Source organism: Thermobia domestica, chromosome 14 (genome assembly GCF_964235325.1).
Source record: "Thermobia domestica chromosome 14, izTheDome1.hap1.1, whole genome shotgun sequence".
NCBI classification, from domain to species: Eukaryota; Metazoa; Arthropoda; class Insecta; order Zygentoma; family Lepismatidae; genus Thermobia; species Thermobia domestica.
In genome coordinates this window covers 121677582-121700606 of record NC_137467.1, presented here as the reverse complement: position 1 = coordinate 121700606, position 23025 = coordinate 121677582, and the positions used below count along the sequence as shown (strand labels likewise).

Genomic DNA, 23025 nt, shown 5'->3' with positions numbered 1-23025 from the left:
TTCAATAGCAATAAATAAATTATGTAGTGTATTTATTTGCAGCTATTTGTCATACAGATGTAACTTCTCAATATTCTCATTACAGCATGTTTTTACATTCGTGAAATACAGTATATTCCTACGGATATAGAAAGTGTATAAACAGAGTATCCAAAGTCGGATCCTGCTTGAAGACACATAATTTTTCCCGATCCCCTTAACGTCACGGGAAGAAACACAAATTCTCTTTAGAACGGAATGTCGTTACTTAGAGTCTCATTCGAATACGTTGAATATGCTTTTCTACATATTCATCTCTCTCTCTCTCTCTCTCTCTCTCGCTTTGTTTATGTGTGTGTGTTGCGGAATATCCCAAGTTGAATACACCATTTGCAAAGTATATGAGCATCATTGTCATCGAATACCAGAAATTGAAAATCGTGTTAGGATTGAGTGTTCATGTTAGCTCACTGGTAGAGTACGGGCTTGGTAATGAAGAGGTCTTGAGTTCAAAGCCTGCAGCGATTTATAGTTTTTTTTTTGTTAGTAGAATTGCACTGAAATCGGATACAAGGAGTGGTTTACTTCTAGAAATATTTTCAGAAGCGTTTAGGTAGCCCTGAAAAGGGCTGTTTTCGGGAGTTAAGGCGGGGACATTAATATTGTGTCCAAGACCCTTCTGAATTTATTACACGCTCCATTCTTCTGGGCATGGAATCTATTAAATGGGTGACAAATCTATCTCCTTCCCCTACCTCCAGCCATGCTCCGGAAACAAGATGCCACAGGTCATCCTGAGTTCTTGGTGGATCTGCCTCAGGCCAACTGTCCCTTAGAGTACGCTTCACTTCTGCCCACATATTTTCTATGGGATTGAGGTCTGCTCCACGAGGCGGCCAGTCAATTAAATCAATCTCAGGCTGCCCTGCGAACCATTCCTGAACCACACGGGAAGTATGTATTGGCGACTGGTCTTGCTGGAACTGAATTACACCATTAGGTTGAAATACTCGTACAGATGGCACCATGATATTACTCATAATGTCTAAGTACTGAGCACTGTCCAGATGTCCTTCAATTCTGTGAAGCTGTCCTGCTCCGCGACTGGAAATCCATCCCCAACATGAAATAGATACATGGCCACTGCGATTGCAAGCAGCCACATATCCAGGGTCATATCGGGTGCCTCTCGGACGATACACAAAACGGCGTCCCTCATTTGAAGTTGTGAATATGGATTCATCTGAGAAAACTACGTTTTCCCAATTGCGACCCACATTCGCCTGTGCAAACGCGAGACGGTAAATTTTGTGGTCGTCTGAGAGTTTTTCCTTCACGGCAGCAACACAGCCACGTAACCCAGCATGACGAAGCCTTCGCAGAGCTGTATGCTTACTACCAGGAAAGAGAGAAGCTTCCCTTAGCTGTCTAGACGTCCTTAGTGGGTCTAACCGGGCTTCGTTTACTAATCTCGCATCTTCGGCTTCGGTTGACACATGCGGACGACCAGGAGATCGTAAATTACCAGTCTGACCTGTAGCACCATATTTCCGAATCCATCGCCTTCCTGTAGAGGCTGGGACACCTACTCGCCTGCTAGATGCAGTTGCAGAATAGCCTTCCAACTCCCATAAAGCAATTACTGCTGTACGTCTATCCATAGTTACCAATGTTCTGAGCTGTGAGCAGGAAGCAATAGGTAAAAGCTAGTACCTGACTGTGATTGGTTACTTGCACGACACGCCTATTGTGGGGAACGACTTGGTCAACGACTCGCAAAAGAAATCTGAAAATGGTGCGCCGTAATAATAATATTAAAAACAGTTTTTATAAAGGAATATTAATACATACGAAAAGCTGTTTAAAGAATAAATTGTAATACTGACTTTATACGTATAAAAACATATACCATATACCAAACAGATTGAGCGATACGAGGATAGCTGTTTTGAGACGAACACTTTCGAAGTCCAACTTCGAGTATCTTCGGAAAACAGTAAACTAAAGCTGCTGGTTCGAACCTCCAAGCCAACCTTAGCAATCGGGAAAAAATGTAGAGATATGTTTTTCCTTCTGTTAAATATAATAAGACATGTTGAAATGGTATTAAGTGTAGAAAAAAAGAACATTGATTGAAATACTTAATGATACAATATTTCGAGACTATGTATTCACACTCTTGTTTCGTCATTGTGATTTCCATACGGAAAAGAGCATTTACGTATGAGCTCAGTTATATTTCAGAAGCAGATTCCGAAAAGCGGTAATGTTAGCTCAGTGGTACACCCCGAGCGTTTAAATCGTGATTTCGATACTCGTTCAGGTGAGATTCTTTTATGATATTCTACTTTCCTCAATGCATGAAAATTATGTAAAATAGTTACATTACAATTCATCAATTGTATATATCAGTTGAATATATATATTCATATCATTTCACGACATAAGTAATTCTTATCTTTAAAATATAACATTTGAGGCATTGACAGAACGTCGGTATGTTATATGTGAATATTAAATACAAACTAAGAAAATCGTGTAATAGCAATAAATAAGTTATGTAATGTATTTATTTGCAGCTATTTTCATACGCAGGTAACTTCTCAATATTCGCATTACAGCATTTAGGTAGAGCATATCGAAAATCGGATCGTGGTTCAAGATAAAAAACTAGCTAGCCCCAAACTGTCACGTAAGAAATTCACGAATCGCAAAAGTAAGGTGAAGAGATTGAGAGCGGTAATACCTTAATCGCTCTCTCTCAACACTCTCATATCTGTATTTATACATATAAAAGTGTATGTATGTATGTTCCAACATAACTCATGTATGCCTAGAGCAGGATTTCTCAACCTGGGAGTCGTGGCCCCTAGGAGGTCGCGAAGATAAGCGGAAGAGATAAATATAGTTAGAATCTAATACCGGAAATTATTTTGAATTTTGTTCTGATAAGCATACTTTTATTTTTTATACATACTGTACAGAACAATAAAAAATAAGTCTACTGAACATTGTCAAAGGGTGCAGAGTTGTTTAAAAATGAATTTAAATGAAAGACGTATGATATGATACTAATGAGAACTGTATATAGAAATACTAGAAAAATACACATGGAACAAAACCTGCACATTGAAATATAATTAAAATTGAAACCTAATGAGATACCTAAGCATGGTGTAATTTCACTAGTGCAGCAATGCCCGGTTCAATCTTCGTGACGAACATTATGAAGCCATTTTCAACTGATAAGCGATTTCTTGTCTTTGTTTTAATGTTTACCATGAAAAAAAAAAAAACTTTCGCACAAGTACGATGTAGCAAATGGAATTATTACTTTTAAAGCAGCAGATACCAGACCAGGATATTCTTCTCTCCTCATTAGGCAGAACTTGTCCAAGTCTTCGTTACAGAAAACCAGTTGCAAAGACTTGTAGCATGATCATTCTATTATTTGGTTAAGAAGTTGTGGGCTTAGATCAGATACGTTAATGGCCTCTTCAAAGAAGGAGTTTAACATCCATCTTGAACCAGCACCTTCGTCGTTGGGAATATAGATAGTACAGTTACTGTATCCACTGTCAATGCCGGGCGCCGAAAAAAGGGGGCACAAATTTCGTAGGAAGTGTGTTACTCATGTTAGGAAAGTAGGGATGCACGCGAGACAAGACGAGACGAGAAATGGAAAAGTCTCGTCTCGCAACCTCAAGCGTTGGTCTCGTCTCGCGTAAGGTCTCGTCTCGCAAATCTGAAGTCTCGTCTTGCGTCTCGCATAAAATTTTGAGTCTCATCTCGCGTCTCGCGCGAGACTTTCTTGCATGGTCTCGCATATATTCTAGGTCAAAATTTTGCAATGTGTTATTCTATGGCTGTTAATGAATGATGATGTGATATTCTGTCCGAAGGCAGGTATTTGACCTAAAAGTCCCTTGGCAAGGTGAATGGTGGTTTGCCATTGCTTTCCATGGGATGAATGTTCATAACATCCTAAGGAGACGGAACCTAGAGTTCAATATGGTATCCGAACTTGTGTCCCCTCCGCTCCAAATTAAGAGAAAAGTTGTGCTGGAATTTGATCGCTGGACCATTAATTTTCGTCAAATTAATAGCATAATTTACAGCAAAACCAGCATAAATTGTTGCTGGATCCAACATTGTTTTCCAGCTTAGAGGTCTCCAGCAATATTTGCCTCTTCTAAAATATCGTCGCCACTATCAACATTTACACGTTTTGGTCGTTTCCTTGAAGGGTGATTTTCCAGTATAAAGATGATTTTATACCACCAAAAGCGCTTGTACACAACAAAAGAACTCCTCACAACACAATACGACCCAATTCTTTTGGTTTGTTTGGGCTTGCAGCAATGTTGGATTATCGCATTTTATCAACTTTCGCTTTCAACTTATACTGCCAGATCTAGAAAATAAAATTACTGACAGATATAGGGCCATTCCTACCATCTCCCACGAAACCAATAGGGACATCCTGCCAAACCAGTATTTGAATTAAGCTTCCGAACTAGAGGGGGATGTTTTTGATAAATATATAGAAAGAAAATACTTATTCCATGTAAAAATATCATGTTATTTCTGCGAGCCGGGCCGGGGATAAACTTTGACGAGAGGGGATTTCCCCGCCATCCCCCAACATTAATCGCTAGTAGTAATGTGAAAAAGACAGAAACAACAGAAATATCAAATTTCGCAGCAATAGGGAATCTTATTCGCTTTTCAGACCAAAAATAGAAGTTCATGTATTCGTGCGCGCCCGCGTGTATATGTTTGTTTCGCAAAATAAAGTCCTAAATCGGTGCTGTAATAAATTTCCAATTTACAAAGCTTTTCTTTTTTAGAAACTAAAGAAGACTTTAATTCTGAAAATTAACCTTGATTAATAATAAATCTCATAAAATGTCTATTGCCCCAATCACTTTTTTGTTCCTGGAGGCATTAACGCTCAACTTAGAAAACTCAATAAATGTAAAATTACTAAATATACAATTAAATGTAATTCATAAATGTTGCGAGACTTCTCGTGCGAGACTTAACCGAGTCTCGTCTAGCGTCTCGTCTCGCATGGTTTAGTCTCGTCTCGCGTCTCGCAAAAAATTTTCACTCTCGTCTCGTGTCTCGTATCGCAAATGCGAGACGAGACGAGACTTCTCGCGTCTCGCGTGCATCCCTATAGGAAAGTGCATGTGCACATGTATAAAATAGAAGGAAAAACGTAATAAAATGTGCTCAAAATCAAGAAAAGGCAGAGTTTACTTTTGAAAATTTTATTGAGCTTCGTGCCAACCATGGTGGCGCTTCGCAGCTAGTCTGTCGACCTCACTCATATGTACGGAGACATCGTCGTATACTCTCGCCCCGAGCGCTGATTTTCCATGCCACGGCACTGTTCACTATAAACAAGAAATGGATTCTACTATTATAGAAATAGGTATGTTAAAAATCCCACACAAACTTATTATAAAACACAAATTATAAAAGGGTCGCTGGCAAGAGGATGTGATAAAAGGGGATCGTGATAGGAATTAGATTGAGAACCACTGGCCTAGAGTAATTTTAACCAAATTTCTTATAGTCTGAAAAAGAGTGCTGTCGGGTTACCTACGGTGAATGGGAGGGGGATACATATAAAAGATTGCTAAAAAATGATCGGTATTAGTGTCGAATTCATAGTTTTCGGGGTCGCTTAGATAAATAGTGTGACTTTCGATTTCGCTTAACTCCGATTAAGCTCTCATTAGTAGGGATGGGCACGAGCGACTTTTCTTTGAAACTCGACTCGACTCGAAACAGACATCTTTGAGGTCTACTCTAGGACTCGGTGCGAAAAATATCCTCCAACTCGACTCGGATTAGAGTCGAGTCAAACTAAAACGAGCCAAATCCTTTGTGTAGTCCTACCTAGACAATACATAGACAATATAATTATTCTATTATCAATTATACTACTATTACTACAAATAATAATAATAATAATAATAATAATAATAATAATAATAATTATTATTATTATTATTATTATTATTATTATTATTATTACAACACCGTGTATAAACATGAACGATAGATGGTTAGTAAAGGAATACTAAAAGCTAGTTGACTGCCGACGTCGGTAGTCATGACGTCTACAGGGCAAAGACATCGTTCATTACCCTAAGCTGTAAGCGTCGGTGGACTACAGATGGTCAACTATTGACCTCTCGCCAAAAATTGGTGGCCCCGCAGCGACAATCCGCGGTGGCCCCAGTTCCATTTTGAAAACTTTACTACCAGCGGCAGAGACGCGATGAAACGACAACGAACCACAAAATTACTCTCCCAAAATATGTTAAAATGCCTATATGTGTGATTTGTTTATATTTAGGTGAGTCAAAGAAACACAAAACAAATACCCCGGGGTGGACGCGAACTATCAATATTACGATTACTAGGCACGTGTTCTTCTGATTTCCCTACGGAAACGATCATAAAAAGCTTGCTTGTTGATGGATAAATCATTGACGTCTTAATTTAGCCAATCAGACAAACCTCTACATCTCGAGTTCTAGGAGGTGATACCGTGAACCGTTTTAGATTTATTGCTCTCTGGTGGGGTACTATCTATGTGCAAAATTTGAGCATAATAGCCGACATGCATCTTCGGTGCCTCTTATCTTTAGTACAATTTTAACCAGAAATGGTGTGGGTCAATGAAAATTTGATTCACGACCCACTATGATCCAGTATCACCCACCACCCAAATGACCCATTGGCCCACTCTGACCCATCATCCATCGTGATCTACTCCGACCCACCACCAACTATGAACCACTCTGAACCATTGCGACCAACTCCGACCCATCGACATCAACTCTGACCCATGATCCACGTCCTCTTTTCCGTTGATTAAATATATAATTTTGATGTCAGCCCCTTTCATTTCTCCTAGGAGAGCAAACGGATACTGCCACCGTTAGGACTAAATTTGGTCTTAAATGACATTAAAATTTCTACCAATTAATTTAGCGACCAGTGTTGCATTTAAAAGCTCGGCGCCTCTACGCACTTTTGCTCTCGGCGCCCCAATAACTACATATTTCTCCGCCCCTTCATCCCTAACTTAAAAATAAAACTTAATTCGAATATGCTTAATTAGTGAATTTATTACATTTAAATACCACTCACTACATGCTACAGCTAGAACTACGTAACAAAAAATAACAAATGTGAAACGTGTTCTGGATTATTTTTAGATTTCTTACGCTATTATTATACATATTAGAACAATAAAAGAGGATTGTTCATGAAATAGTATATTTGCTCTTGATTTTTAACTTTTTCATACGGAAAAAAATAAAATATTATTCAAGTTTTAAACTTTGCACTCTGCAAATATATTGCCCTCTAGGCAATGGGACTAATGTGAAATGTGGACTAATGTGGACTAATGGGAAATGCGGCACTGTTAGCGGCGCTGAAAATTTACGATTCGATTCTAATATCGGTTGATTTCGATATTTTTATGTCGCTACGTAACCACCCTGGGTGCTAATGGGAACTTAATTGGACTTGAATTGAAAGTAGAACTATTCACCTAAGCGACCACGAAGCTATGGATTCGATACTAATATCGACCAGTTTCTAGCATTTTTGATATGTATCCCGACAGTACTCTTTTCCAGACTGTAAGAAATATAGTTATAATTGCGCTAGATATATCAGAATTATGTTGAAACACACACATACATCCACTTTTATATTCTGTATAAATAGAGAGTGAGCGAGCGAGCGAGAGAGAGCGACTAAAGGCATCACCACTTCCACATTGCAAAAGCATATATCAGGAATTGAATTGAAAATCTATGTAAAGACTTTCTGCTGTGGCGTGCTTCATAAGGACAATTCCAGTCTGCTCACGTGACCTTTGGGGTTCATGAATTTCTTGCGAGCGTTGCGACTTTGAATTCTCTGTTTAAACCTTCGGTTTATGCATCGAATAACTTCTCAAGAACATAAATGACATGCTGTATTATGAATGTTGAGAATTACCCTCTATATGACAAATAGCTGCAAATAAATACACTACATGATTTATTTATTGCTAGTGAACGAGTTTCTTAACTTGTATTTAACATTCTCATATATATAATACAGACCTACTGTGGACACCTACCTATTTCAGATGTTATATTTTAAACATAATAATTACTACATTCTGCAATGATTATGTTATATATATACAACTGATGTATTTAATGTCATTATTTTATATAATTTTTCATGCATTGCGGAAAATATAATTTTAAAAGAGCATTGATCCAGAAGGGATTCGAACTCTCAACCTTATGATTTGAAATCGAACAGCTTACCAGTGAGCTAACGCAAAGACTTCTGCTAAGGTACTTTTAGCGATGTATAACGGTTCTCAAGAAAATTATGATATTCATACCCACTAGAAACGCTGTTTTTGTTCTACTTTGACTATTATTTTAGTACTTAGGCGATAATTATGTTCTATTTCTTAACTTTGAGCATTCTTTTACATATGGAAAGATTCTTTAACGTATTTAAATGTTTCATTACGTATAGAGAGCTAAATGACAAACAAGCATGTGTTCACATTAATAAAAGGTTTCGAAATATTGTATCATTAAGTATTTCAATCAATGTTGCTTTTTTAAACACTTGGTAACAAGTCTTATTATATTTAAAAGAAGAAAAACACATCTGCAAACTTTTTCCCGATTGCAAAGGCTGGCTTGGAGGTTCGAACCTGGCTTACTTTTTCCCGAAGATACCCGAAGCTGGACTTAGAAAATTTTTTGCCTCAAAACACCAATAAAGAATGCGCTCAACCTTTTTGAGACAAGGTGTACCATCCTCGGACGTCAGAGCCGGCATTATGTTTTCCTGCAACAACGCGAGGTATCGGTCTGCATTTAACGTTCCTGGAATGAAAAACGGACCGACGATCTTTGTTCCCCATATGCCTGCCCATACCATAGTTTTCCATGCACCGGTCATTTTCGAGGGATCTGTCCAAGCGGGGTTGTCACGGGACCATTAGCGCATGTTTTGCCTATTGACCTTACCATTTACGTAGAAATGGGCTTTATTCGAAAAAAAAAGTATCTGCATAGCGAACTGCGGATTTACCATCAATTGCTCAATAGCCCACCCGCAAAACTGGACGCGACGATCGGGATCGTCCTCCGATAAATGTTGCTGCAATTGCATCTTATATGGATGCCACTTATACCTTTGGAGCACCCTGTGCACTGAACTGTGACTCACAGCACACTGCATTACTAAACGACGTGTGCTTCGCTGCAGCGACTTCGAGAAGGAGGCAAGCACGGAAGTAGCTGTTTCTTCTTCCGTGGCTGTCCTTGGCTGTCCACTACGGGGTCTATCCACAACTGTTCCCGTTTCCTCGAATTTGGTCAATAACCGTGCCATTGCAACATGCGATACAGGTGCTCGTTGTGGATGACGCGCATTGAAATCGGCAGCCACTGCGCGGGCACTCCTCCCGCTTCATATTTTGATGATCTGGATGCGTTCGTCCCTCATTAACGGCATGATTCACAACCTGCAACACAAAAGAAACGCAGTCAAATTCACAACTTCAATTGTGGATAACTGTTTACCACATAAAGATAAATGCATTTTGACTTCAGATTCGGTTTTCTGGTGAAATTCTAGCCTATGATCATGTATCACATGACCCACGTAGCGTTTGTAATTAAAAAGTTAAATTCAAGATGGCGGCACCAAGGTGGCCGTCGTCTGCGTAACCTACGCCAGAAAGTGTCCCCCTAACCCTGAAGTTCACCTACCACATCAAATTCGCTGAAAGTATATCCATTTGGATTTTAATAGGGGTGGTAACAGACTTTTGAGACACCCTGTAGATTGTAATATTACTGGCTCACTCTTGATGAGCTACCTAGCCCAATCTCATTATAACCTTTTGGCCATTGACGAACAGAGTTACAGCTTTCTCAATTTTGAGGGCTAATGCAAAATTGTCTTTACAAATGTTTGCGCTGCTCAAGATTTTATTGGGCCAAGTATTAGTTTGTTTAGCTGGATTTGCAAGCAAATTTTTGCGTTTGGGCTACTCTACCTCAGTAGATACGGGTTATTAAATTTGACTCTATTTGGCTTTGGAACTGCGTATAAATTAAATTCTGATTAAAGCCGGCATTTGTTGCTACTAATCTGTATTACAGTTTCGGCGATGTATCATTGTCTTCATCAGAGGAAGTGTCTGATGAAGATAATGATAACCGCCGAAACTGTAAGACATAAGTAATAATAAATGTTTGCTTTGGTCAGATGTTTTTATTTATTTGTTTGTTTGTTTAGTTAGTTAGTTATTTACTATAGTGTTATTTTAGTAATGTAATTTTTACAAAGTTAATTGTAACTTATATTCTTAGTAGGTGTAGCTTTTTCGCGGTCGTTAGGTTAGCAAATGTTATTAGTTAACAATCAGTAATAGTAAAAGAACTTGATATACATTTGTCTGCAAAACTTTAGGACGAGAGAAATAAAGTAACATAAAATATTGTGTACTCGATGGAAATTAATGTGTGTGTGTGTGCAGTAACATGTTACCAGAGGTCTCCCACACATACATAGGGACCAATACGTTGCATAGCGTGACCGTACGGTCAGTGAGTCTTCTTCCCAGCACGAAGCAGTTGAATAAAAGGGGCAAGACACTGGTGTGTCATTCAGAGAGCTGTTAAGGTATGTTGTTGTGATGTTACAATAACGTGGCTCGAAGACATCAGGGTGACTTCACACGAGGAAGAATCGTCGCGAAACTGAAAAAGGACCAAATGTGATGGGTATGGCCCAAGAGTTTAGTATTGCCCTGTCACGAAATCATGAACTGACTCTAGAAATTTTTATAACATTTTAAAAGAAGAAAATAATAGTGTAAATCTGGACTCAAATGAGAACAACAATTCTTGCATCGGAAAATAAGTACTTTTAAAAACAATTCTGGCTTTCTTACAACAAAAAGCACGGAAACTGAAAAAATTGAAGGACACTTTTATTAAACAACAAAGCAAGAAAATGGAGAAAATTATAGATATATAAAAGATACCTTCACGAACGTGAGGGAGGAAGTTTAGCTATTAGCGTTAACATTCTAGTGGGGATCTTTCTGTAAAGAGATTTTCCACAGACGCTAATAATACGAGTTTACTGTTAGTTTTACAATTGAGTAATGTGAGGGATTAACATTGAGTATCACGAGATTCTAATGTAAGTAGGATCACTATTTATGTTCTCTAAATTAAGGTAAAGATATCAGTAAGCTGCATAGTCTTCTAGTAAAATCTTAGACGGGTACTTGTGTTTGTTTTAAATAAACATTCAGTTTTGATAGTGATGATTTGATCCCATTCTTCAAATGGACCCTTACAATATAATTTTCTTGTAATTCTCTTTTGAGACTTAATAAATGTAGCTTTCAAATTCGAATAAATTTGTTAGTCTTTTCTGCTGCAGTTGTACTGTATTATTAATAACAATTTACATAATGAACATTATGAACGAGCATAACTTCTTTGTAATATCAGTAGCCTCTCTGTATCAATTAGGCTTTAGCCCACATCCCATCAAGAATACTACCTAGCCCAATAAGAATATAAGGTAAATTGAAAATAATAGTAAAGATATCCCAACAAAAAAAGAACCAATGTCACTTTTTAAAAATTTAAGAACCCATATCTCTGGAACTAGAGTAGCCCAAACACTAGAAGTTACTAACCCAAATAAAGTTCTATCTTGCCCAATAAAATTCTCGATTATCTCAAACTTTTATAGAGCTGACGTGAAGTTGGTTTTAGAAATTTTGGGAAGCTGTAATTTTGTTCCGTAAGTGGTCTAAAATCTATATGCAATGGGCTAAGTAACCCACCAAGGCTACTACCTGGTCCAGTGAGAACATTACCTAGAGTGAATACAGTATATATTTTCTCTAATATACAAAGCACCAGTTTCAATTTTTTGAACTGGAAGATTTCATATCTTTGGAACTAGAGTAGCTCAGCGCTAAAAGCTGCTATCCCAAGAAGAGTACTATTTGGCTCAATAAAAATCTCGGCCTAGCTCAAACTTTTGTAAGGCCAACTTAATGTTGGCCATCAAATTTCAGGAAGCTTTTGCTCTGTTACTTAAACAAAGGCTATGAGAGTGACTAGGTAGCCCATCAAAAGTACTAACTTGGCCAGTAAGTATGAGCTAACTTGATGATAATAGTAAAGATATGCCAATAAAAAAGACTAATTTCATTTTTTTCAAAATCTAAGAGCCCATATCTGAAACTGAAGTAGCTAAAAGTTGCTAGCCCTATCAATCCAAGTGAAGTACTATCTAGCCCAATAGATATCTCTATTAGCCCAAACTTCTATAGGGCTAACATGAAGTGGCCCTACAAAATTTCGGAAGCTATAACTCCGTTCCGTGAGTGGCACAAAATTTTAAATGCAATGGGCTAGGTAACATCAAGACTATTACTTGGCACAGTAAGAATATCGCCTAGGTTGAATATAATAGATATTATCCCCAACATAAAAAGCACAAATTTCAAGTTTGAAGATCCTGTATCTCTGGAACTATAGTAACCAAAGGTTGACAGTTGCTAGCCAACCACCCTAAATGAAGTACTATATGGCCCAATAAAAATCTCAGCTAATTCGAACTTTTATAATTAAATCTATAATTAGAAGGGCTAGGTAGCCCATCAAGGATACTGACTAGCCCAATAAGAATATAAGCTAAATTGAATATAATAGTGAAGATAACCCAACACAAAAGAGTACAGATTTAACTTTTTCAAACTTTGAGCCCATATCCCTAAAACTGAAGCAGCCCAAACATTAAAAAGTTGCTAGCCCAACCAACCCAACTAGAGTACTATCTGCCTCAATACTAGCCTAAACTTTTGTAGGACTCTCCCCCTCTAACACCTCACTTCACACCTGCGTTTCACAGTGTGTAAACGAGATCAGAAGGTAGGATTGATTTACTTTACTAGTGTATTGTCCTAGAAACACACTGGACACACTGGCCGTATTGTCCTAGAAACGAGCGGGATCCGTATCTGTTTTCCCACATACCAAAATATTAGGTGTAGATTATGTATTTATTGATAAATAATTTTAGTTATTACTGGTATCTGTGGCTTTTAAGTGTGTCACGTGTGGGTGATGACGTCTCTCGGCGAACACACTATCCAGGCAAGGAAGCAGCCTTGGACCTTTTATGTTAAGTATCACCCCAACATTTGCGTGGTGTAATGAGAAAAAAAACATTCAGGATTGTTAGTGTGAAAAAACTGCTACACCTTTTCGATCGAATGTTCCCCATTCGGAATCGAATCCGGGACCGCTGACACCAAAGGCGAGAACGATACCAGATGTAGATCCTATAGGGCAAGTGCGAACACGGTGACTTATCCTGTTTCCCTGCACATTTACTGATACACACACCCTCGTCACTGTCAGACAGAAGCTGTCTGAATACAAGCGGATCATCGCCGAATTCCACCGCTATTGCAACACTCGATTGTTTAATAGTCTAGTATTTACATGGGAAGCCACACAGTATATCTAATTGCACTGCCAGTCGATGTCCTTTTGTCCACGATATCATCTTTTGTGTCCACGATATCACTACTTCCTCGTGCAGGGCTTAGGACAAGAAAATTTTAGGGAATCCTGTACCCCCCATTTTGTACACTACAGATGGATCACTGACATCATCAGGGTTCTTACAAATTAGTTGATCAGGGAAATCCTGTAAATGTCAGTGAAAACAAAGTGATACGAAGAAGTCAGGGAAAATTACACAGCCTGGAAATCAGGGGAAATTGGTAATTTGGGAAACTTAAAAATTTTTCTCCCTTATTTGTTGACCCCATGAGCCGATAATTCAAACAGAATGTCCAGTGAACCAAATGAAGCAAGGCTGAAGTCGTCAATGTAATTAATTATATTACTTAGTAATATTATTTAATGTTTCTTTTAATATTTTGTTAAGATTATGTATATATTACATTTAATAATTTTTTAAGAAAATTTTAATAATTTTGAAACAATAAGTAGATAAACATATTTGTTACTGTTACTAACTTTCATGTGATGCTACTTAGCTATTACCGGTTTTTAGTATAACTTATCTTTGTTTTTATTTATTTATTTTCATTTTAACGGTTTGTACACTCATGTCCAAAATTATTGTCGCATATCTATAAGTGTCTTGTAAGAATATAACTTGATAATGTTTTTGCAGGGCACTGTTAATACTGGTACTATGTGTATAATCGGGAAATGTATATTTGTGGTATATTTCATAGGAAAAGAATTATAAATACGAAAATTAGAATGAGTAAAACAAAATGATGCTAAATGGACAAGAAATTTTATTTTCATTTTATTCTTATTTACTGCTCTTTTGACATGAAATTTGCCACATACATATCTTTGGCGATTATACACATACTAACATTATATGAAATACTGGGCGAATTCGTTATCAAATTATATTTCTAGAACAACATATTGATGGATAATGCGACAATAATTTTGGACATGAGTGTACCTTATAATTTTTGTACATTTATTTTTTTTAATAGGCTCGTAAATCGAGATAAGAAAGTTGGCATGGGCAGCTATACGCTTCCTCCAGACCTTTGTTATATCATACATTTAAATTCTTACGTAATGCAAGTAGAACATTATTTCAGTGTCCTATATTTATGAAACTCGGGAAAAATTGAAATAACTCATTAAAATAATTAACAAATTTAATTGTGTTTTCTTTACTGCAGTTTTGGGGAGTCCGTCTCATTTTCTTTGAAATTGACTATTTTAAAACTTTCCTGAAAATCCGAATTTAACAGCTACTTGTTGGGGAAAAGAGTTACCGTTTTTTTAAAAAAAATCCATTTATGTATATTGACTTAAAGATGTTTTACAAAACTTATTCAGTATACCTTTATCTTATTAAATGCCGTAGGTCAGAGAAAATGGTTGCTCTTTATTTTGTAAGAACCCTGATCGCGATCCATGCGTAATTCTGCGGAAGATCATCCAGCCTCTCATAGCTCCACTATAGGCCACATCGCAAGCCATTTAACGATACATTAGATGTTCGTTGACGTCTTTCTGGCAATACAGAATTCGATAAATCCAGCCACAAACTATACTCATCGTGTTTGTTGTTTAACAATTTTCAAACTACTAGCAACATGCTGTAAACGGATATTACAAGTAGTCTGACTGCTAGAGTGTAGTATCAATGGGATTTAAAGTTGTCGCACTATTGCCTATCATAATCATAATCGTGTTATCCTACTGTCGTGGTAATGGCTAAGAAATTCCATTAAATTATATATCCACTATTTCCATGCGTATTAAACATTGAAGAAACTACGAGGGTAAGTCAAAAATTATCCGCAGTGTAGCTAAAACTTTTCTTATATTCATATTGACCTCTGTCCTCGTTTATTTTATTGTTATGCTGTTCTGGTCATGCGATAAAAATTTGAACCTAATTCCTCCATTTGTCTTCCTTATGTTGCAGATAGATCATGACCGCTCCATTAGAAGTTTGCACCAAAGAGAAACAATGAACAGAGATCTGTTTTTTGTGGTCGGAATGTTTATCAGGGGCCGCAGTTCATCGAAGACTTTCGGCAAAATACGGGAACAGCGTCTTTCCGCAACGAAATGTCTACGAATGGATTGACATTGAAACCATCCTTCCTCATGCGTAACACTTTTATGACCATTTTTTGAATTTTTCAGTCCATTCGTAGACATTCCATTGCGGCAAGACACTGCTTCCGTATTGTGCCGAAAGTCTTTAATGGATTGCGGCCCCTGATACATCTTCCGACTACAAAAAAAACTGATCACTGCTCGTTGTTCCTCTTTAGCGTAAACTTCTAATGAAGTGGCCATGATCTTTCTGAAACAAAAGAAAGACAAATGGAAGAATTATGATCAAACTTTCATAGCATGATTACAACAGAATAACAATAAAATACAACGAGGACAGACGTCAGTGCGAACAATGTAAGAAAAGTTATAGCTACATTGCAGATAATTTTTGACTTAACTTCGTAACTGCATTAATCAAAAGGTTATAACTCCAAGTATAATTTGAAGTTGAATATGTAAACAGCCAACATAAACTTATATTTTAAACTCACATATTCTATGTCCATTAATTATTGTAATAATATATATTCCTTCTCTCCTATTTATTATGCATTACATTACCTACATTGATCAACTGCTTCCTCTAATAGGAGTATAACAGCCACTAAATAAGATCACATTAATCTTAATCCATAGTTTAATAGAAATCCGAAGAACGATGAATATCCTTAGTTACCTCGGTTTACGGCTTATGTCTATATCACTAGCATTTCCCACCATTACTCAACAACCATAGATACCACCACTTTCATATCCAATACAGTGCTGGGATCTTCAAACCTGGGAAGGTCAATATGTCCTTTATAGACAAGCATTCCATAGTGCGAATTTCGTTTCAAGCATACGATGTATAGGGATGTTTTAAAATACTTTAACATTAGTCTGTTTTCTCTCTCTCTTATGCAACAATCATTTCTTTTGGACAAATTTCACTTTCATGCTTGCGATCCGAATCCTATGAGCTTCTACCGGAATCAAATATGAGTGTCTCGTTCAAAACATAGCTGCGCTAAGTATTTGTGACCCGAGTGCACAAATATTTTTCAACTAAATACGAATGAAAATATAAAGCATTATTTTGGAGCTTTACATTAATAGGTGAGCATTTTAATTAGTGTAATAATTAAGCGTTGTCGAAAAAAGAAGAGAAAAAAATCATCTTTATAATAACGTATATATATTGTCAAAATAAATGTTACTCATGTTCCTTTCATGTGTTATTTGACTTCTCTTTTATTTTTAATATATATAATTTGTAAACGGATCAGTTAATATACAACGACAGAAGTCTTACAAAATATTTTCGTTGTTTTCCAAGGTCTCACAAGGATGTAGGTTAGACGAAAGGTGTGTAATGTACAAAATATATAGCATGGCTTGCAACATACCTTAGTGACTCGTAGTACATGCTCCTAAATGTTTAGCTCAGTTTGCTTTGTATCTGGTAGCGTTGTAGATTCATTGGTGTGGTGGATAGTTTAGAATTAGGATATTGTTGCTTGTGTATATTCAGAGTTCGAAAAAAAATATCTATACGCATTAAATTTGTTCATTATTTACTTTAGACATGATATTTGATTTACGAAACATCAGTTATATCGCAAACGTTGAGACATATGTGTTGTATTAAGCAAAAGAGAAAGAAAAAACTAGTATATTTCGGTAGCATTTCCAATTCGTAAATTAAATCATATGTTGTAGTGCTTTTCTTAATGAGAAAAACAAACAACTAAGTGCAATAAATCCTCAGTTCTAAAGGCTGTATTATAGTTTTGGTAAGTCATAAAGAAATAAAATTTGGCATAAATGTTTATATATTCAACATCTATACATACATTTATAAAACATTTGTAATGGAACAATAGTTTTTATATCCACGTCTGAAATAATGTTTTCGCTTAAATGGCAACCCAGTTGTCAGTAAACTAGAAAGCTAAAACTTGCATGCTGACACAGCGCTTGCGCAGTAGTTTCAGTTACAATCAAAAGTTATTGGAAATTCAAGTATAAACCTGTTTTTTAAATTTATTGTGCAAGTAGTACTGATCTGTACCTAATCTGGACATAAGTACTGCTCCAAAATTCGAGAGGCTGCAACATTGTCCGTTGTGAGGAGAATGAACAAATCTGACGGTGATTTATTTGTGCGTGCTACTGTAGAAAGGAGACGCGTAACCGTAGCAGAATGAAATGAAATGATTACGAAACTCGGGTAGCAATGATAGCGCTACATCGAGTTCGAAAGCCAGAGAGTGAAATTTTCAACACGCTTAAAAACTGAAAATTAGTCGCGTGTTAGTGTACCGCACACTCGACAGGTTCCTTGATACTGGATCCTTTCAGGATCATCTGAGATAGGACCTTTCACAAAGTTTCATGATTCTAGAAGCTGTTGAATCTGGCAGCGCGTGTATGGAAAAATCTTCCACGAAAACAGGCAGTGACGGTCCGCGATATAAACGCCTCCAAGCAAACAGTCTGGGCTACTCAGACGATCTTGGTCTTCGAGATTATCGATAGTCAGCGGAACACTTTCTGATGCGTCGTTAGGCGTAAAAAAGCGTAAATGTGAATGTCTGCTTCAACGGTACGCGTACAATGAACACAAGTAGATTCTTTTCACGGATGAGAAACTGTTCAAAATCGAATAGTTCAATCGACAAAATTTCAAGATGTGTGCCTTATTATCTCAGGTAAGGGAAAAGGTTTCGAATATCCAGAGAAGCCATCATCAAGCATCAGTCATGGTGTGGTAGGGAATGAGCTATGCCAGCACTATACGTCTGCAATTTGTGAGAAAGGCAAGAAAACTGGTGCTCAGGTGTATCAGAACACTTTGCTGACACGTGTAGTGAAGGGCTTGACCACCGCCTTATTCAAAACGCCCTAATGGACTTCCCAGCAAAATTCTGCTCCTGCCCACAAAGCAAAATCAACCCATGAATAGCTGAAGCACGATGTTTCTGACTTTCCCTACCACCGGTAACTGTTCCTTTAACAGCCCTATTGAGGGTATTGCATGCAGGAGAGTCATCTCACAGTGACAGTTGGAAATGGGTTTTACTGGCTGCAGTGGCGATATTTCCTCTGAAGACTGTACATACTACAGTAAACGAATGACCCGCCAGACTGTGAGTGTGTGCGCGTGCTAATGGCGGACATTATTGGTGCAAACTATCGACCCTGAATACTTCACATCCTCTATGCATATAAAATTACCTTTCGCCATGTTGTTGGTCTTCATTTCTTTCTTTATGACAGTATTTATGGCCATACTAGGTACATTACGGTTTCCATTTGCTCGGTTATTATTGGTTGTGGAATGCGCTAGATAATGTGATAAATATCGAGCATGCTCGACTCCGAGTTATTCAGTCAGCCGTTATACAACCCAAATAGTGCATCACCCGACTTCCGTTTGCTCATATGTATCAACGTGTGTTTGTATTTGCATTGATTTTGACATTTATACTACTTGTAACCCCGCTTGGAGTAGTTGAGATACGTGACTGCGGGATATACATACATGCTCATAAATTAGGATCGAAGGACATTTCCACTATAGTTGTCGTTTCATCAAGAGCATGTTTACACATCATACGGAGTTCGTTCCGTTATTGACTCACTGGTAGACATGGTGACGTTGGATCGCCAGATTCTACGAGAAAAGTGGATATGACATTTGTTTGGAAGGCTGGACGGCATATATTAGTGTTCTATGTACTAATGTAGTGTCTACTTAAAAGAAATGGCCTATTAAACCTATCTTGAGGTTTTTTTGTAACAAGGGCAGATTATCGGCCGACTAGTGGCATTCAGATACAATAGGTGTTGTTCTGTTTGTAGGAGGTAGTAATCCGTTTCTGCTTCAAATATTTCTATGATGTTCAGGGTTCACCGATCTCATATTTGTTGAAAAGCGTCGTCTTACAGAGGGTAAAAGCAACATTTTCTGTTCAGAAATTGGGGGATACTAGTCAGAAGAAGGAGTGGTTGGCTTTGAAGATGGTTATAATACGTTGCTCTTACTGAAATATAATTCCGTTCTACGTAGTAAAAACCGGTCGTTTGAAAGGAGTGGTCGTTCAAGAGAGTTTTCACTGTATTGAATAAACTCTGATAAAGATGCTAAAGAGAATTACATTTATGAATGAATCTATGCTGTAGTTGAAGCGGCCAATAGTGGTCAGTATTCTAGCTATTTTATACGTTCTCTCGTACTCCAGGTATATGACACTTTAATTAGTATATGTTAAGGTTTAACCAAAATATCTGTTAACCTCGAGGAACACCATAGTCTAGTGGTTAGATCGTTGGACTCATGTTCGCGTGGTCTCTGGTTCGATTCCTGGCCGGTGCTTCCCAATTTGCGGCGTTCACCCAGCGTCGTGAGGCAAACTCGGGAATCACGTGAAAGTAAGATGTGACGGCCATTAGGTCTAGAAAGTTCCTGATGTGCCTGTTAGGAACAGGCGTCACAGTGCGCTGACCACATGTTCGCCGTTAAGCTGGACGTAGTTCAGCCGGTCACTGGTGGATGGCGCTGGAGCGGACTTTGGGTCTCAAACCATTTATGGGCAATGGATAGTCGCCGTTACCTGTGAAAATGTAAACGAATTAACTTCAATAATGAAGTTAACGGATGTAATTCAATAATGAAGTTAACGGATCGCTCTAATTGTTTATTTTCGGTCAGGAATTGTCGTGTGGAGTAACAGGAAACGGATGAACGTAGGTACTAACATTACAATGTCATAAGACCCACTAACGTGATCCTAATAAAGGCATTAAGGGAATGCTAAAGCAGCACCTCCCTCTGCTATTTCCTCTTCTATTCTGACTTACTCATTGGTTTATATAAAAGTTTTTCGTGAGTTTATCCGCTTCGAGAAACAGTAAGAAGCAGTTTTTCATGCACTGCTTGGATTATTTGTTGACGATAACCGTTAACATTTCCAGTGCATGTTTGGTTTCGGAAGATAGGAAAAATCAAACTGGGCGAGTAAAGCTATACCAGTACAAAATTGATCTCGAAAGTGTAATGTATGGTTTGGGCTGATCGGTGCCCCGGGCCGTTGTCGTAGTGGATGAACATGCCTTTCAACTCTGGTAGGATCTCGAGTGAGATTGTTCAGCATTTAAGGTAAACATGTAACATTTAGACTTTGATATCATTGTTTCTCCTTCGTTAAGTGGAATTGGCGCCACAATTCGGTCTTCACACAAAGATTGCAAAATGAGCTAGATATCTTACTTTTGTCATCTAGCCTTCTTCCGCGATCTTTGAAAGCACACCATACTTTGTTGTTCTGTGATAGGGTCCAATTAAAATAATAATAATAATAATAATAATAACGCCTTATGTCTGGTAACCAGTTTCTTAAACGCCCAAATCTGAGAGAAGCTTCTTCTTTTCTGACCACGGAGCATGTGGCACACGCCACGGAGACTTCTGTAGTGTATTTCTTTCGCGAAAATTCTGAGCCGGTTTGTTTCGGCAATCTGCTTTGTCTTCCAATATGTGAAGATGAAGGTACGGTTCTTAAACTTCAGTACTCTGGATTGCAGCCACATTGTCATCTGTTGTCGAGAATCAGATACGACCTTCCCATAGGTCGTTACCTGTTCTAAAATGACTGGCTCCAGAACTCGCAAAACACTTCTGAACAATTTTCTTGGATGATTCTTGCTTACCAAGATGTGTCGACAACTTACCGATATTTTGTACTACTGATAAGGTACGATGAAAGTGGCATTTTAACGTTCTCCTTCTTGTCGAAAAACGCTGAATACGCACACAACCACTAAGTCTATCATCCTTCTGTTGATGTATTACTTCTACCATCACTTTGGAATTTGAAATTTACAGAAATTAGTAGTAAATGTCCTATAAAGGCAAAAGTGCAAACTATGGAACTCTCTTCGTATAAGGCTGTCTTTCGAAGGCACATACCAAAGACCAAATAAGTTATGGATCTCTCATATTGACGTATAAGGCTCTGTAAGGTCTATCTGTACGCGTAAAACATCAAGGAAAAATTGTAACTTACGAAAGTGAAAGAGAAATCGACTTCCCGGACGTAAGAACGTCGACTCATTGACACATTTAAAATGGCATAAGCGGGTAACAAAGACTTCTGAGCTGTAGTCATGCAGTTTGTTTCACTTCAGTAGTGCCTAGTCTGTTCCTTCCAAGTTTGGGTAATAAATGTCACAGATATGAGCCAAGGAAAATTTCTATTTTGTCCTTTATCTCTAAACTTCTATTTCCTTTTGTTACATATATTTTCGTTGACTCAAGCGACTGTCAGGAATATTTGTAGTCAATAATCCTCTGCAATTCATTACAAACAATTTATGTAGGAGAGTTATATGTACCTCATAATGTGGTCATTTTGTATAGTTATTTGTGTTACCACATGCTATGGTTTTCTTTATTTTTAGGTTATGTTTCGGCATCTGATCTAGTGCTGAACACATATTCGAATATGGGCAGTGGTACCACGTTGTCGTGGGATTCGGGAGAGAATAAACCGTTCCAGCTTCAGCGTCCACCACCAGGCCATAAACGAGGGAAACGGTGATAGTACGATTCCTTATGGAATTCTTAAAACAATACATTGTTATTGGTACTAAATTTTTACATTAAAAATTACTATAAGATCTCAATGTGTTAGCAGTGTTGACATTTAAGCACTGAATGAGAAAGGGTAAAAGGTCATGCAGTGAACTTCTGATCTGGGATTTTATGGGTTCGTCATATTCATTATAATTGGTTAGGCCTTGGTTCTGTTTTTCAAACTGTTGCCAGAAATAATAATAATAAAATTGTTGACATACTCTCAATACTCTACTTTGGACAATATTGTTCTGTAAAGAATGAAATTCATTTTTATTATTTTCTTGTATTTTAATTTTTAGCATGTAGAAGTAAAGTTGAATGCCCTAAAACACAGTATGCTTATGTTTTAATTGATTTCCTTTAATATGCTTTTTGAGACGTGATTAAACCAACATTGCTTTAAATTTTCTCTATACAGTATATGTTCCATAGGAGTATATGTTCCATAGGATTGGATTTCTTATAATGCGGATATATTTGATCCCCCACTAGTGACAATTTTAAGAACATTAAGTTATATGATGCTTATGTAACATACTACAGTAACAACCTAATTTTCTCTCAGTTTATCAATGGGTGACTCGAGTTCAATTAAGTTTTCTGTGATTTACGTTATTTTACGTTTGGTATGCAACACAGTTGAGTCTGTCAATTCCAAGAACAAGAGGTCGTGGGTTCGATTTCCGC

The 23025-nt window shown here is 37.5% G+C and overlaps 1 protein-coding gene across 5 annotated transcripts in view; it reads left to right on the top strand.

Annotated features, from left to right (window-relative positions):
* The window catches only part of LOC145670308 (nucleoporin p58/p45-like), a 102585-nt gene extending 80038 nt beyond the window's left edge, over positions 1–22547 (top strand). For 2 of the 5 annotated variants that reach the window (XR_014128255.1, XM_081738785.1), the window contains exon 11: positions 22161–22293. Coding sequence is in view for 2 of the 5 variants with exons in the window: in XM_081738782.1 (XP_081594908.1) it covers positions 22161–22300 (140 nt within the window). In the remaining 3 variants the exon portion in view is untranslated. Of the gene's footprint in view, positions 1–17034; positions 17064–22160 lie in introns of those variants that run through there. The other 3 variants (XM_081738782.1, XM_081738786.1, XM_081738784.1) reach the window with 3 other exon arrangements.
* Positions 22548–23025: the final 478 nt, after the last annotated feature.